General features: G+C 49.6%; 1 protein-coding gene across 1 annotated transcript; it reads right to left on the reverse strand.

The window, feature by feature from the left end:
• Positions 1–2,231: 2,231 nt before the first annotated feature.
• LOC123043600 (protein RRP6-like 2) lies at positions 2,232–8,370 on the reverse strand. The gene is made up of 14 exons (XM_044466103.1): positions 7,596–8,370; positions 6,974–7,129; positions 6,204–6,362; positions 6,041–6,124; positions 5,816–5,895; positions 5,667–5,717; positions 5,444–5,540; positions 5,025–5,107; positions 4,896–4,941; positions 4,427–4,514; positions 4,175–4,344; positions 3,750–4,043; positions 3,563–3,676; positions 2,232–3,064 (listed from the first exon to the last, which is right to left on the reverse strand). Exons 1-14 carry the CDS (start codon positions 8,301–8,303, stop codon positions 2,462–2,464), a joined length of 2,733 nt encoding a protein of 910 aa, XP_044322038.1. The 5' UTR covers positions 8,304–8,370; the 3' UTR covers positions 2,232–2,461.
• Positions 8,371–17,629: the final 9,259 nt, after the last annotated feature.

A 17,629-nucleotide genomic window follows, 5' to 3' on the forward strand; every position in this document is an offset into this window, starting at 1 on the left:
TTGGGCACGGGGGTAATTCTCACAGACTCAGAAAAATGAGCACGGTCCGGGAAAATAGAAAAAGGTCAAGTTTGAAAGATTAAATTCAAATTCTTTTGAATTTAATTCAAAAGGTTTGAACTAGGATAGGTTTTTCGAAGTGCCCAAAAATGTTGAGAAATTAGGTGGAGCTCCAGAAAATGATGAAAGGACATGTGGCAAAGTTAGAGGCCAAGAGTTGAAATAATAAAAGGCATTGGGATTTTTGCAAGTGTGTTAAGGTAATTCCACATAATTGGAATAATTACTATAGCTCTCTAAATATCGAGAGGATAAGTTGTAAAGAGAATCACCATGTGAATTCCCTCGGTTTAAATGGATCGACGATCCATACGGTTTATTTAGTTGAGTTAAGAAAAGAAATGACATGATGCAATGCACACGACGAAACCCGGAAACCCTGGAAGGCAACTGAAGCTCCGGTCTTGGGGCGTTACAGATCGTCACGCCGCGGAAGCGATCTTGGGCTATGCGCCGACTGAAGTGTGTCTGCAACCATGGATTTGCTATGAATCATGTTGCGCGACTAAGAAATAGCGGAGTTTAATTCACCCGCTGCCTGAAGCAGCGCTCGGATCTGCATCAAACCTCTATCAGCTTCTGAACGAGAAGGCTGAATTGATTTTGCTATACGAGCTGCAGTTGTAAGATTCTGGATCGGAGTGCGGTATACCTGAGGTTCAGGCGGAAACAACTGTCGCGGCCGTCGACTGGATTTAGGGATCTGTCGATGAGCATGTTCGTCGAGTGAGTCTTGGAGATTTTCCAGACACGCGCGCTCAACTAAGGTAGCTAGGCGCGTAGCTTCCAAGGCCTGAGCCTCAGAGGTCTCCCTAATGATGGGGGTATGGAGCGCCTCCACGTTGCGACGATGCAGCTCTTCTCTCTGCTCCGAAGTGAGGGCTTCAGGATGATATTCTTCGTGACCACGCGATGGGCGGCCGCCGCCGCCGCAACGGAACCTAGGCGGGCTGCGAGGCGAATCGGCCATAAGGACCTCCGACGCAGGGTCGCTGCTCCCGCGCTCGAAAAGAGTGTCCGCCGAACCAGTCGAATGGTCCGTAGAGGGATTCGTCAGGCTCGATAGCCACAACTTGAGGGGTGGCCGACTGGCGAGCCACCGCGTGCTTTACCCACCGCTGGAGCCACGACCGACCGGACCGCTTGCGGGGGCGTACAGCGGGGAGAGTGGACGCCGCGGGAGCCGACCGATACTGGGTCGACGGCTGCCACAGGAGGACGCCGCAGGCACTCGCGCGGAAGTGAGCTGCCCCACGGATGGGAAGGGCTTCGACGTCGAGAGGGGCTTCTTGAAGCCAAGCGGAGACGTCAGCGACGAAGATGAGAGCGCCGAGTCGGATCTCGTGGCCCAAAGCCAAACCACCGCCGGAAACCATGTTGATGGAGATCAGAAAAACCGCAATCTCGCCGAAAGTCGCTAAGACGTCTGCCTCATGGTGGGCGCCAACTGTCGTGGGAGTAAGTCTAACAGTAAGGATATGGGGTACGAAGGAGGAGGCAAGGTCCTAGCTACGGTGAGGTCGTACACACAAGTTTTACGAGTTCAGGCCCCTCTTAAAGGAGGTAACAGCCCTACGTCTTGGTGCCCGAAGGCTTGTCGACTGGAATGTGTGTGTGAGTTACAAGGGGTGCGAACCCTTGTGCTAGAGGAGGGGATGGCTTATATAGAGTGCGCTAGGCCCCTCCAGCCTCAGACAGAGGCGTTACTGATAACGTCTGCTATAATGACTATTAATGACCTTTAAGACTACAAAGTGAACGCCTGACCGTTGTCATCCTAGGGTGGCTTTAGATCTTCTATACTCCGAGTGATTCTTCATATAGTCGAGTGACTCTATCTTGGTCGAGTAGAATTAGGGTATCCGAGTGAAATAGCTGGTTGAGTGGCTTGCACTCCAAGGTGATTTCAGCCGGTTTCTCCTGTTGTATTTCAAATGTCTTTGACTTTAGAGCAATGTCTTTGGATAGAGCATCTAGATCAGGCTTATGACCCTACTCTACATCAGGCTTATGACCCTACCCTAAATACATGGCATCATCAACACGCCCGCCTCTATCAGGCATCCTGGATTTAGCAAATAATCGGACTCTTGGGACAACAGGAATTACATACATAAAAATAAAGACGGGAATTAATTGCATGGTTTCCATGAGAATGGATGCCATAGTAGTTTGCTTGTTTCAATGAGAATTTTTCTTGTGTGTTAATCAAACAACCAGAAGAAGGTTGGAGGCGATCACTTTTGTGTTGGTCATCAAACAGGCCTCCATAGTATCTCACATAAGAGCATTTCCAATGACTTACCGACGAATGCCAAATCATGCGCGTTGTTCCACTTCCCCCTGTACTCTTTAGGTTACAAATACAATGCCTCGGTCGGATAGTACATCTCTCAACTAACTAATGGTACGTAGCACTCCTGTTGCCAGAAGGTGGGAAAGCCTGTCGCCTTCGTGGATTCTGGAAGTTCCCTTCATCCTCTTCGCCGCCACCGGCACCGGGGGTTTGTTTCAAACTTTTCCGTTTATCTCCAGAATCCACATTGATAGCGCTGGCCACTGCATTGTCCTTTCTTCTCTCAGATCTAACTTCTCCAAATGAAGTATTCTTTCTAGCTTCAGCGTAATCGAAGGCCTTCAGCTGATCATTAAATTCCAGTTCTTCCGGTGCTTGGTGCTTCTGTTGAAGGTCTCTGCTCTCGTCGAGGGATCTGCAGCGCTGCTCGATGCCAGAGGAAGGCTCAGGAGGGGAGCTAGACACATCGGTGTCTCCAGGTTTGCAATCGCTCTGTCCATCTGCGTTGCCGTTTTCTGGGTCATCTGTTCCAGTGTCCAGCTGAATCACTTCCTCCATCCGAGACACAGGATCCTCGCACATGATTTCCGCTTCATGTTCCGACGATTTTGCTACTGGAGGGCTAGTTGCTGGAGGATTTGCACCGCCTGAGAAATGATGGAAAGGCAGTACCACGGAAGACTTGATCTTCTCCACCTTGCTTTTATTCTGCATTTGTAACACAAGCCAAGCAAAGTCAAGCATTACTAGGGAAAGCTAATGCGGGAAAGTGCTTTCTGTTGCATCCAAAAATCAGAACAAAGATAACATAATGAAGACAAGTCACCAACCTTTCCACAGTGAGAACTTTGGTACAAATTTCAAGTAGCATCTATACTGAGACATTGACATTTACCCCATGTGGCTATATAGAGAGAATAGAGACTACAAAGGGAATTCGCAAAAAGAGGATACCATTCCATATCTTGCCCCTTAATTACTTGAGTAAAGTGGGAGCTCTTGGTTTATCTCTTTGGAACAGAAGTCATAACTAATTTATTTACATGCACTTATTTTCCAATGTACCAAAGGTATCCCATGTAGGCAAGGGGTTTGGGGTACACCCACAGTTCGAACACAATTAGTAAATTAATTCAAGATCTCCATCACTTGTTAATTCTACAGTGGAGGAAAGAGAAAAAAGGACAGAGCAGAAACATCCAATACCTGGTCACTTGAAAATCCTGGAAATAGATTTGGCCTTCTTGCGGTAGAGGGTTTTCCTAACAGAGCACCAAAAGCCGTAGGTCTCTTCGATACTTGAACTGTTGCCTTTATTACCTGAACAATGGAGCTGTTTAGATACTGATACAGCAGAAGAAATATAGCAAACAAAGGCAAATGATTTTCTTACTTGCTGCTGACCACCACCATTGCTCGGTATCACTGTATCTGCTTGCCCGGTAGCGCCTGGCAACGCCCCAAAGCTCTTGGTTTCAGGTGTGATGTTATCTAGTTGCAAATTACCTAAAGAAGCTCCGCTCGTAACATTCCCGGTACAGAAAGAAGCAGTATGGACATTTGTAATCACTGTGGGAGCTACATCAGGTTCAGCAATCAGCTGAAGATTACTTTCATTACTATCAGCATCGACGGCAGGAATCATTTCACTGTCTTCACTGCCGTCCTTCGCTTCTGCCGCCATTAACTACACAAAATGATGCGTTAGTATGAAAAGCAGCCCAGATTCCTTAGTAAATCTCTGAGAAGTTAGTTCCTACAAATTGCAACAGTAAAGGAATGATAATAGATAAGTTAAACATAGATCACCAGAACTACCTCTTCCAGCCTTCCCTTCTTCAGTTGCTCAGCTATACTTTCAAAAGCATCGGCATTTGCGACGGCATTCCTTATGATAGTAATGACATGTCCGAGATAGTGCTCAAGAAATTTATTTTTTGACTTCACTGTTCTTTTTAACCTCCCAGTGGTCACAGGCATCTGCTTGGCTGTAGTCCAAATTCAAAGGATAAATTAGCCAGGCTAACTCACGCATGTAAGCAATGTACATAGATTAGGAAAGAGCAATGCCTATTTCAAGTAGAGTCTTATTGGGTAATATATAACCAGTGCTCTCATCCTCAGCACGAGCGACGCCATCTCTCCATTGATATAGACCCTGTGATGGGAAACAACTACATAAGGAATGGTAGGAATGATTTCATTTCAACTTATAACTGAGTATTAGGTAGTCACAAATAGCAGTCTAGCACATTAGGCAAGCAGAGGCATAAAACACAAAACAGAACAATGTCATAAATAAAATTAAAATGTCTTTTCATTAAGGTAGATCATCTGGAGTTAAAGAAACCAGGCACAACTTACAACAGTGTAGTATAAATAAGAAAGCATCCACAAGGACTGAACTATGGGGTCTGGAAGAACTCTGTTAATTTTCAGCAAAACGCAGTGTATGTGTCCAAGTGGAGAAAACTTCTCAATGATCAAGATGCCAGTATCAAGAAGAATCACAAACACTTCAAACAGGAAAAGTACTTACAGCAAGAACTGCCAGCTGCCTTGCACTCAAGTCATTTTCTTTCAACCTGCAATTACATAAAAAAAATGACATTACACTGCTTGAATGGTTTCTAGAATAAAAACATGGTAAACCAAGAGAAATACAGACCCATGTATGTAAAGGTATGATGAATCAGTCAGCAGCTCCTTCTCATATAGTTGCAAGCAAATTCCATTGCTGCGCTTGCAAACCTGCAGTAATGGCAGACATCTGATTACTTGCTTGTATGCTCTACGGTCCACACAAGTTCAGGTACTGAAGTCACTAAGTCAATCCATAAGTAACAAAAGTGGTAGCAAAAGAATGTGCTTGTGTTCCTCAATACACAAGTTTACATCAGTTCTAAGGCGCACATTCTGAAATTCAAGCACACAATCAATTGCATCAGATGCTGCATAGAAATTGTCAACAACAAAATCTATTGCTGCCAGAGGCAGAGAATACCAAACAATGCATGTAAAAGAAACTTCACCATCAAACAAGCAAACGAGGAAAGACTAGTGAGCAAAACAAACAAAAAACATTACCTCCAAAAGAAGATCATCGCCTGAAGACTCATTCACCAATCGCAATCGCATCAAGTCATATATGTAGAGCAGATAGTGTGTATCTTCTCTAGCATACCTGAAACGCATAGTCACAATCAGACACACTTGATGGACATATTTAGTGAGGGCAGAGTAAATAAGAAATGGAAGAACAAAATGCGGCAATCCAAAGCTAATCCAAGAGGAATTCAAAGCACTGTACTTGGTCATTTCATCAGGAAGTGGCCTCAGCCTCCAATCTGCACTCTGATATCTGCAAGAGATGTATGTCTTAGTCATGCTCTTCAGAATATAATTCGTGACATGGCAAGTATAAGAAAAATGTACTCTAGAATAAGAAGTAGTATGTACTCTTTGTTTGCTGTCACTCCACAGAAATATTGCAGAAGATGCTCCAGGCTGTTGCGGTCCATTTGTAAGATTCTTGAAGCCTATTTGCATTTTGATGAGAAGGTCAAGCTTTAATTTATAGAAAACCAAAACGGCCATTTTAACTAAATAATTTAATCATAAAAGAAAACAATAACTGAACTGGATGCTAGGGCCATGCTGCTGTTTATCTATGCTGAATCATACCTGCCCTGTGTCGAAAAGGTTGCACACGTATATTCCAAAGTCTCTTTGAAGCCATATTATATCACGACCTGCCCCATGCATTACCTATTTTCCCATGAGAGCGATGAGAAACTGGACTTTGAACAATAGCAAGAACACATATATGCAAAAGAGCAAGGTGTACCTTCTTCTTAGTTGGATCTTGAAAAACTTCTCTCAAGTTCTCACCAAGACAATTGCGGAGCTTAAGAGTGTCTACAATAAAGTCCTCGGTTCTAGTTGAAATCTGCATCAGGCAGGTGAGACCCTGAAAAGACCTATAGTGGTTGTGTTCCAAATCAACCTGAAAACAGAAAAATAAATGGAAATTGATTTAAGTTCGTAATTAGAGTACCCTGACACAAAACAAATCAATTGTACACAGTGACAATAGTTAGCAGTAGACAGTAGTTAGGAGGCAAAAGAAGACTGCAGAGCATGCTACATTTCTGTGTAACCTGCGGCAGAAGTTGTGAATTTGCGTTGCTGGATGCATACTACACTGACAATGGAGAAAATTGTAGGGGGCAGAAACAACCATTGGCAGCAAAGGTGGAGTGAAACAAGGCAAGAAAGATGATGGTAAGTAATGAAACCTAAAGCACGGCATGCGAATATGACTATTTAACAATGCTATTTAATATTTACAGCATGTCATATCAATATGAGTATTTAATCGTCAACTTCCATGCTTTAACAACTCTAGCAGGCAGGAAAGGCCCAACTTCCCACATAGATCTAGCACTGCAATGAGAATTGTGACTCTGGTACTAATAGCAACGTAATTAGACTTCTGAATACTCATATAGTCAACCAGACAGCTAGTTGAGTCGTGAGGCACAGGCAAGAACAATACTGCATTTCTATAAAGTGGAAGCAAGAAAACCGATAGATACTACTAGTACTGTTACTTACAGCAAACTCAGTTGCACTCTTCAGCTTTGTCACCAACACTTCCAAGGTTTTCCGGTCTTCAACAAATGTAAAAGGGGTGTCATCTAAAGCAGGTGGCTTTAATGGCTCACTTTCAGGAACACGCCTGTCAAATAGTTGCTCCATGGGGAGTTTTTCCTGCAATGAGACAGCGGCGTCACACCACTCTGCTCACATTTGATAAATGCATGCAGAATAAAGAAAACAGCAGTTCTCTCCAATTTCTCTGGAAGAAACACTGATATTAGATAAATTACACTGCTGACTCTTCATTCCTCCATACTCATGTTATTTTCTTTTATTCACACAATCTCGTATGACATCTAGTCTCCACTACCTAACACATTTCAATAGTCATGTACCAGCTAATTTAAGGTTTTATACTCCCAGATGTTGAGAAAACTAATCACCGTTCATGTGCAACACTTGATAATCTTGCAAATGCAATAAATAAATTATCTACTGCATGCTTCACTAAACAATAATGGCTCATTTGGCACCTTCCATGGATGATTTCATCATAAATTTCTGAACAGATTAATCTTGAATTGTTGAGGGGAAGGTGTGGTGTGAGATTAGAATAAACATGTGCGGAAGCACTAACCAGTGGGTGTATGGCACGGGCACCGTCATCGCTGCGCTCAAGGAAGGTATGGTCGAATGGCTTGCTCGTGTTGTCCACCACAATGCGGTGCACGTCCTGCGGGCGTGGGATGGTGGGGATGTGGAAGGGCACCTTCGGCTTTGGCCCTGATGCTGCAGCCCTATCCATGGTGGCCATCCTCACCGAACCAGAAGATCCAAAGGCCTCACTTCTGCCAACTCCTTCCTCTCCCATACCCACCTTCTTCTTCTTCTTGCCGTAGACAACCTGGAACCCGTCCCCCGCCATCTCTTCTGCCGCGACTTTCCGTCCCTGGGCCTCCTCCTTCTCCCGCAGCGCCTTGAACTCGTCCGCGGAGGCGGCAAACATCTCGAGCAGGTCGTCATTGCGGGCGACGAGCCAGTCGTAGGCGTCGTCGAGGTCCTCCGTGGGGAAAGGCGGCTGCTGCTGCTGCTGCTTGGGGAGGAGCGTGGAGGCGCCGAGGACGCCCAGGGAGGACTCGGCCCTGGCGGCGGCGGCGGCGACGGGGGACTTGAAGGAGGGGAAGTTGTTGTAGAAATGGAAGTCGCGGGCCGGAGGGATCGCGCGGGAGCGGGCTGACAAGCGCGCGGCGGCGGAGGCGAGCGAGCCCGACGAGGCCTCGACGGCCACGGCCGACTTGTTCTGCTTCCACGGCGGCGGTGGGTGAGGGGCCTCGTCCGCTTCCATGGCGAGTTGGGTGGGGAAAGTGGCGCTAGCGGTTTAGGGTTTATGGCAGAAGAAGAAAGACGGGAGCGGCCTGTTGCGAGTTATGTGTGAATTTCCGCCCCCTTTTCTATTTATTTATTTATTTATTGCGTGGTTTTCGTGCTGAATTTCCGCCTCCTTCCTGTACGCGGTTCTGGTGCTTTACGGTTCGAGCACACGAATGCGATTACATTTTCAGATCCGATCTTTGCTCCACTACAGGAATTGTGGATTTGTGGGTTATTTTCTCCAAATCAAGACCCTCTTTTTTTTATCATAACAATTTTAATCATTTAAGTTCAAAAAAAAAAACTTTAATCATTAAATACCACTTGGCATGAGTGGTAAGCTATATCAAAATCAAACAAGTTTATTCACTAAATAATGGCCAGATTGTTTATCTGGTGTGAGAGAATAAACTCAGGGACATTAAATTCCTAGGATTCAGACCTACTCCCTCTATTCCAAAATAGATGTAGGGTGGAACCCTAGGGGCCGATCTTTCACGAAATGGAGGGAATCTAATGAATAACACGAAGAACACGACGGGAAACACTAAGAACAAATCCAATCACACATACACTAAACAATCAAACACACAAGATCCACAAGGTACATAAACAACAAAGAAAAAGATATAAGGTAAAGTTCATCCCAAATCCAAAGGAGATGGGGGCTTGATGATCTGGATAGATCCTTCTCCGAAGGGGTCTTGATATCCCTCGGGATCTTCTCTTAGATGGAGGTTTTGGCCTTCAATGGTGTTGTAGGGTGGAACCCTAAGTGGAGATCTTTCACGAATTGGAGGGAGAATCCCCAAGAACAAGATGAACACAAGAGGAAAAACAAGAGAAAACACTCAATTGACTAGATCCAATCACACATATGCTAGATCCAAGAACATACAAGAGGTCACAATGATTCAAGAACAACAAAGGAAAGATACAAGATACTAGTTCATCCCAATCCTACGAGGAGAGAGGTCTTGATCATCCTGTGATGGGATCCTTCCCACATGTGGGGGTCTTGATATCAACAAGTGGATCTTCTCCCTTAGGAGGACATGATCTTCTAGAGGAATGGGTACAAGGAGCAAAGTTCACATAATCATCTCATATACTTTGCTATCCCTAACAAATGATCTAGGTACGGAATATATAGGTAGGTGGATGGAGGGGATGAAAAGGAGGCCCAACAGGAGCTCACAGTCGTCCATCCTGATGGGCCCGTGCGCACGGGGTAAGTTGGGCCCGTGCGTACGGGGTCCCGTGGGCACGGTACAAGCTCGTGCGCACGGGGTGCTCCGGCGCCAGCTTCCTATGTAGTCCGTGCGCACGGGGTCTTCGAGGCCCGTGGGCACGGGGTCGCCTGGGAGGTGTAAAGTTGATCTTGTTGCACTCCTTCCTCCTTGTGGCCTTGTGTGACGCCCCAGACCGTTGCGCCAGGTGTCTTCAAGTTATTCATCGTCGTTGCCATGTCATTCGCTTGCGTGTTGCATCTTGCCATGTCATCATGTACATTGCATCATCATGTTTTCAAAACTTGCATCCGTCTCGGTCTCCTAGTTTTTTCCGTTGTCCGTACTGAGCCCAGACACCCTTGCACATGCCCGCGGCATGTCCGAAATATTATTTTATAAGTGGCCGGAAAATGTTCTCGGAATGGGATGAAAGATGGCGTGCGGTGTTGTTATGTTGTCGGTAGACCGCCTGCCAAATTTCATCACATTCGAAGTCCGTTTGATAGCCCAACCGTTAAACATATAGCGGCATTATAGCCGGACATATCTCGGACGTTTTCGGTCTCCGGAAATAGTCGCCGGGCTGCACTCCTTCCCCTCTCTCTTCTCAGTCCAACCACACTTGACCTTGTTCGCCTACCCCCCTGCATCAGTGCAACGAACCCCTCGCGCGCGTCCGAAAGTTGTTCCGAACCCGACCCGGACAGTCGTCACCGTTGGTTCCGGATCATCCCCAAACGTCCCTAAAATATCATCGTTTTCTTATTTGGACACCCTACCTATTTTTTTCTCTCGACCGTTCGATTTAGATCAGACGGACCGGATTAGCCCCTACCCAAAAATCCTATTGCTATATATAATCCAACCCTAGACCAATCCCTAAAACCTAGGCTTTTTGTCCCTCACCCCGCCGCCGCCACATCTTCCTCGGGATCCCCATCGCCCAACCCAGCGCCTCCACTGTTTCGCCCGATCCAATCCCCTCCGCCTCCACTCTCTGCCTCCACCGCACATCCATCCGGCTGCCGTCTTGCCTCACCCAAGCAGCAGCGCGGCACCAAAGCAGCCCCGAGTTCCTCCTCTTGCGCCTCTACGCTCGATCCCCTTCGCCTCGTGCCACTTTGTCGCCGGCAAGCTTCGTCGGAGATGAGCGCCGATGCCTGCTTCTTCTTCTTCTTCCCGTGCTCCTTTTGTTTCCATCTCTCATCTCCCTGCTTTTTCTCTCTTTTTGTGAGCAGGGGATCCGCCATCGACAGCCGCAGCAGCGACCTCCATGGACCCCGGCCGCCGACTCGGAGCTCCTCGTCGCCAATTCCCGCACCCTACTTCCCTGAGACCCGCGTTGTCGCTGCCTTGCTCCGTCCCCGCCATTTTTGTCGACGGCCTCCTCTCAAGCCGGCGCCGCCAGCTACTTCCCCGCTGGAGCTTGTCGCCTCTACGTTCACGCCGCCGCGCCCCGCCATCTTCAACCTCGTGTTACTCAAGTCGCTGTCGCCGTTTGCCTTCTCGGGCGCCCCTTGCCTCGTCTCGGTCCGGTGGATTCGGACGCCCGAGACCTCGCCGTCCCTTTGCCCCGGTCGCCGGAGCTCTGCTCCCAGTCACCGGCCCCTTGCTTGTCCCCTCTGCTTCGCCTCTGCTCGAGCAGGACGATGCCTCGTCAGCCCCTGCGTCGATCGCTGCAGCTGGGCGTTGACCACGCCAGGCCAGCGCGAGGCCACCCGTGCCAGATCCAGCAGCGCAAGCCTGGCCCGCTGCACTGACTGGGCCGAGGCCCATGGTTAGGCCGCCCCCCGTGCGCCCTCCTTTTTTTCTCATGTTGGGCCAGCCTACCAGATTCGGCCCGTTCATGTTTTTTCCAGATCTACGAATTTCCTATTTATCCAGAGACTGCCAGTTTTGCAGAAACACCCTTGCACTTCATGCATATCCTAACTAATTAACCGTGCATCGAATTAAAACAAACTTTATATGTAAAATGTCTAGAATTTTGTCTAGTTTAATAATACCCAACTTTCATCTATGTTTAAACTTGTTGTTTGCATTAATTTTCCTATTGCCATGTTAAAATGCTTTAATTCATAACTAAATAACCGTAACTCTGAATTTAATAAACTTTATATGCAAATGGGGTGGAAAAATGCCTAGTTTAACATGGTGACTTTACTTTGCATGTTTAACAACTCTAAATTATGCTTTAGGGCAGAACAGTACCAAACCTAAAATATTGCACATGAGGTTTTTCCGGACTTGTTGTTTGTTGTTCCGGCCTCATTTAAACTTGCCTAGATAGGTAGTTTTCCATTTGCTCCACCTCTTGCCATGATAATCAACATTTAATATTGTTGAGTACATAACCGAGAGAGAACTAAATAATTCATGTGGTGTTTCGCCAATATGCAACTCGTTGCATATTGAGCTCCACTTAATTTGTAGGATTGCTTGTGCACTTTGCCATACCATGCCTCATTAAACCGGACATGCATCATACTTGTTGTGCATCATGCCATGATTATGTGATGGTTGTTTACTATGTTGTTTGCTTCTTTCCGGGTTACTTCTCGCGTTAGCTTCGGTTTCATTTCGGAGTTGTGAGGATCCGTTCATCTATGTCCGTTTGTCTTCTTCATGGACTCGTTCTTCTTCCTTGTGGGATCTCAGGCAAGATGACCATGCCCTCGAAATCACTTCTATCTTTGCTTGCTAGTTGCTCGCTCTATTGCTATGCATATGCCGCGATACCTACCACTTGCTATATCATGCCTCCCATATTGCCATGTCAAGCCTCTAACCCACCTTGTCCTAGCAAACCGTTGTTTGGCTATGTTACCGCTTTGCTCAGCCCCTCTTATAGCGTTGCTAGTTGCAGGTGAAGATGAAGTTTGTTCCATGTTGGAATATGGATATGTTGGGATATCACAATACCTCTTGTTTATATTAATGCATCTATATACTTGGTAAAGGGTGGAAGGCTCGGCCTTATGCCTGGTGTTTTGTTCCACTCTTGCCGCCCTAGTGTCCTTCATACCGGTGTTATGTTCCTTGATTTTGCGTTCCTTACACGGTTTGTTATGGGGACCCCTTGACAATTCGCTTTGAATAAAACTCCTCCAGCAAGGGCCAACCTTGGTTTTACCATTTGCCTCACCACCACCTACTTTTCCTTTGGGAGTCGCTCTGTCGAGGGTCATCTTTATTTTAACCCTCCCCCCCCCCGGGGGCCAGTGCTCCTCTGTGTGTTGGTCCAAACTAGAGCCCCTTGCAGCGCCACATCGAGGAAACTTGAGGGTTGGTTTTAGTTGTACGGATTGCTCATCCGGTGTGCCCTGAGAACGAGATATGTGCAGCTCCTATCAGGATTTGTCGGCACATTCGGGCGGCTTTGCTGGTCTTGTTTTACCATTGTCGAAATGTCTTGTAACCGGGATTCTAAGTCTGATCGGGTCTTCCTGGGAGAAGGAATATCCTTCGTTGACCGTGAGAGCTTGTGATGGGCTAAGTTGGGACACCCCTGCAGGGTTTTGAACTTTCGAAAGTCGTGCCCGCGGTTATGGGCATATGGGAATTTGTTAATATCCGTTGTAGAGAACTTGACACGTAACTTAATTAAAATGCATCAACCGCGTGTGTAGCCGTGATGATCTCTTCTCGACGGGGTCCGGGAAGTGAACACGGTGTTGGAGTTATGCTTGAACGTAAGTAGCTTCAGGATCACTTCTTGATCACTTCTAGTTCACCACCGTGCTTTGCTTCTCTTCTCGCTCTCATTTGCGTAAGTTAGCCACCATATATGCTAGTGCTTGCTGCAGCTCCACCTCATATCTTTTACCTACCCATAAGCTTAAATAGTCTTGATCGCGAGGGTGTGAGATTGTTGAGTCCCCGTGACTCATAGATTACTTCCAAAACCAGTTTGCAGGTGCCGATGATACCGTGCAGGTGACTCAACCGAGCTCAAGGAGGAGCTCGATGAAGATCTTGTTCATCGTGTTGTTTCGTTTCAGTTGATCAGTAGTGGAGCCCAGTCGGGGCGATCGGGGATCTTTTGCATTAGGGGTAGTCTTCTTTTATTTTGGTTCCGTAGTCGGACCTTGATTGTATCTGGTTGATGTAATGCTATATTTATGTATTGTATGAAGTGGCGATTGTAAGCCAACTATGTACCTCTTTCTTATTCAGTACATGGGATGTGTAAAGATTACCCCTCTTGCGGCATGCCTACAATGCGGTTATGCCTCTAAGTCGTGCTCTGACACGTGGGAGATATAGCCGCATCGTGGGTGTTACAAGTTGCTATCAGAGCCTTTCCCCGACTTAGGAGCCCCCTGCTTGATCGAATCGTTGGCGTTGTTGAGTCTAGAAAAATGTTTTGAGTCTTATAGGATTATATATATCGGAGAGTAGGATTCTTTTTACTCCTCAGTCCGTTCGTCGCTCTGGTGAGGCCTCCTGACGTAGAGTTTTGACTCTTCTCTTCTCAAATTTCACTAAAAAAATTAGGATCACGCGGGTATCTTGGAATCGTTCTGATGGTTTTGTGATGAGAACATTGTTCTTGGTGCCTCCTAACATTTAGGGGTTGTGGTAATGTCCCGGGGAGTTGAGCTCCGAGGTGTTGTCGTCACAATTTTATCATTGCAGTTCTGGAATATCTGAGTTCGCCGACATCGAAAATCTCTTTTATGCAGTTGTTGGTGAGATAACCTCGACGCCACCCAGTACTGGGGCGGGAGTTCGGGTGTCGGAGTAAATGACCTTGGGTAGCCTAGCCGGCTTCCCCTGGCTCTTCAGAAAAATTATAGGCCGATTGAGCCTCCAAGCGTCCAAGACGTGGGGCCGCCTTCCCCCAGCTGGCTACCTCTCAGGCCGGCTGCGCAAAGGCGGCCCAGCCCTGAAATCCTTGAGAAACAAGACCACGAGAAGGCCGACTCCAAGAAGTCGGCCATGAGAAGGCCGACTCCCAGGAGCCGGCCCCTCAACAGGCGGCCAAGATCGTGCCCTCAGAGTCTGCACCCACATAACGGTGACAAGACGGGGCGTGGCTATAGTGAAGCCTGCCACCCCCAAATCCCGGGGCACGCATGGCCACAGTGCGTCGTACGGGGCGGCCATCAGCCGTCCGGCGCGGCACTATTGCCACATTGATCGTGACATCACCTACGGAGAGCGGTCAGTACGACCCGTGGGTGGCGGGCCCCCTCAGTCAGGGAGACCCCAAAGGCGGCCAGGCTTCCCGCAGTCGGCCTGGGGTACGGCCAGCTCTCTCCCTCGAAGAAGGTGCCTCATCAAGGAGATAAGACAAGGTAAGGCTACACTGATGAGCCGCCTCGTGACGGCACTGTAGCCATGCTTACCCCGACAAAGCCCTCGTCACCAGAGGCAAGGCAACAGTAACCAGCCTCCGACAAAACACCCGAACAATGGGGCCGGCCTATTGACCAGAGGGCCGGCAGCTAGCGGGGCCTACCGAGCGGCAGGCCCATCGGTCGGCGGAGAAGCCGGCCAGCATAGACACAGACGGCTGGGGCCCACGCCCAGCCGGATTACCATTGTACCCCTGGGGGGTAGGCCTATATAAACCCCCCAGGGCACCCATGCAGGGGGATCTCTCTTTGGATAGTTTTTAGACACCACAACGAGAGGAGGAGCAGGCAAGCCTTGCCCCTCTTCATCCTTTCACCAAACAGCTCAAGGAGCCTCTTGTAGCTACGTGCCAATCTAGTGACCATGCGGAGACCCCGTAGAGCAGTAGTAGGGGTGTTATCTCCACGGAGAGCCCTGAAGCTGGGTAAGATTTGCCGGCGTGCATGTCTTCGCCTTATCCCGTTTCTAGGTACCGGCGATGTTTTATTGGCTCCCACAATGATAAGCCACCCGTTGGCATATGTCGCACCAACCACCCGACATTTGGCGCCCACCATGGGGCCAGGTGCACCATCGTCCGGAGACCTGCTCTGGACGGGAACCCTCTTCCTCCCCATCGTGTGTAGCTAGCCCGGCTCGCCTGATGGCGCTTGCCCCGACGCGCTGCAAGGCGTCGCTGACGCATGCGCGGCGAGCTGCCTCGCCGATCTTCTTGGCGAGGCTCGCATCTCTGATGAGCCCGCTTCCGACGCGGGCACAGGCTGCCCCGAAAGCCACCTCGTCAGCCTCCTCGACCAACTCCACGTCTTCGGCGAGCTGGCTGCAGACTTGGAGTCGGTTGGCTCCACCGACCCGATGCTTGTCGATTCCGACACGGCATCACTTGACGCCTCCCCCTCCAACGTGGTAATCATCAACGACCCTCTTCCTCGAGCCGACAGCAGTGGCAGCGCCATCACCGAGGTACTGGTCATCAGCCATGGCGCCGCCTCTGGCGAAAACGCCCACGACGCCCTACAGGCGGCGCTGCACGACTTATCCGCCCCCATCCCGGCTGACGCCGACGCCCAGACACTGGAGGCGCGCCGCCTCGCCCTCATTGTGGAGGGCCAGAAGCTAGCCTCCATGAGACGCCTCACCGAGGCTCACTAGTGCGAAGTTGACTGTGCCGCCTTTGGCACGCTGCCTCCCGGCGGGTCGAGCCGCATCGGTATCATCAAGAAACGCGGTGCAGCTATCGCTGGCACGCTGGGAGCAGATCGCCCAGTCTATGCCATGCCTCTCGAGAACCTACGCGCCACCCAGGCGGCTGTGGACGAGCTGGACGGACTGAGGGCCGATGAGCTCCCCTACATGACCAGACGCATCCAGCAGCATATCGACGCGGCCACAGAGCGGCATGAAGCCGGTGTCCGCGCCGAAAGTCCTCCCCCGCGCCGAGAGCATGGTGCGACGTCCTGAACAACGACGGCGGGCAACACCTGCGCAAGGAAAGAAAAGGAGCCGGCTGCCAGCCGCAACCGGACTCGAATCTCCATCGAGCATGACGCAGAAGGCCGTCCTCGAGCTGTGGAATGGTGGGGCAATCCGCCCCCTCCTCCGCCTCGTGGGGAGAGATACCCCACTCCACCGCCTGTCACGCATCCGACTCTCAGCGGCCGACTGGGTCGCCGCGAAGGAGTCGGCGAGAATGACGCCCGCCACCGGATCGACCGCCTAGCGCGATCCCTGGCTCTGGAAGAAGAAGATGATGTCGGCCCGCCCTACTTTGGCCCCCGCATTCGCGACGAGCCCTTCCCTAAAGGGTTCTCGCTCCCAAGAGACACACCCAAGTACAACGGCTCCGTGAAGCCGGAAGACTGGTTGATCGACTACTCCACTGCGGTTAACATCGCGAACGGCAACAGGCGCGTTGCCATGAAGTATGTTCCCCTCATGCTCCAAGGCACGACATGTACCTGGCTCAACATCCTCAAGCCTTACAGCGTCAACAACTGGCTGGACTTCACAGAAGCCTTCATCCGCAACTTCACCAGCACCTACAAGCGGGCTCCTAAGCCCCGACAGCTCTCCTTGTGTGTGCAAGGGCCCAATGAATCAACTCGCGACTACCTCACGCGTTGGGCCGAACTCCCCAACTCCTGCGAAGGGGTGCACGAGGTTCAAGCTAGAGTACTTCACCGCCGGGTGCCGAGAAGGCACCCTCCTCAAGCACCGTCTCCTCTGCGACGAGCCGACTACCCTCGATGAGCTGCTGATAATAGCTGACAAATACGCCATGGCCGATTCCTCAATGAAGACCGAGCTCCGAGTAGACGCCTCCGGGAAGGTACTCGCTCTGAGTCCCCAAACGCCGGCAGGAGACTCGAGCCGACGCCCATACCAGAACGACCACAAGCGCAAGGCTCCCCGCCGCCTCCCATCAGTCGGCTGGTGGCCACCGCCGAAGACGAACAACCAGAAGGGCGGCCCATGCCCAAAAAGCAGAAGGGCAGCAGGCCGGCTTGGCAGCCGGCTTTCTCCTACGAGCAAGCACTTGATGCCCCCTGCAAGTTTCACAGCGGCACGAAGCCTTCATACCACACAACCTGAAAATGCCACTGGCTCACGCGGATCTCCAAGGGCCAGGGGATAGCGCCGCCTCCACCTGCTGGTCAGCTGCCTCCGGCCCCTCCGCAGCCGGCTGCCCGACCGACAGTCGGGGCTG

The sequence above is a fragment of the Triticum aestivum genome, chromosome 1A (assembly GCF_018294505.1).
Source record: "Triticum aestivum cultivar Chinese Spring chromosome 1A, IWGSC CS RefSeq v2.1, whole genome shotgun sequence".
Classification (NCBI taxonomy): domain Eukaryota; kingdom Viridiplantae; phylum Streptophyta; class Magnoliopsida; order Poales; family Poaceae; genus Triticum; species Triticum aestivum.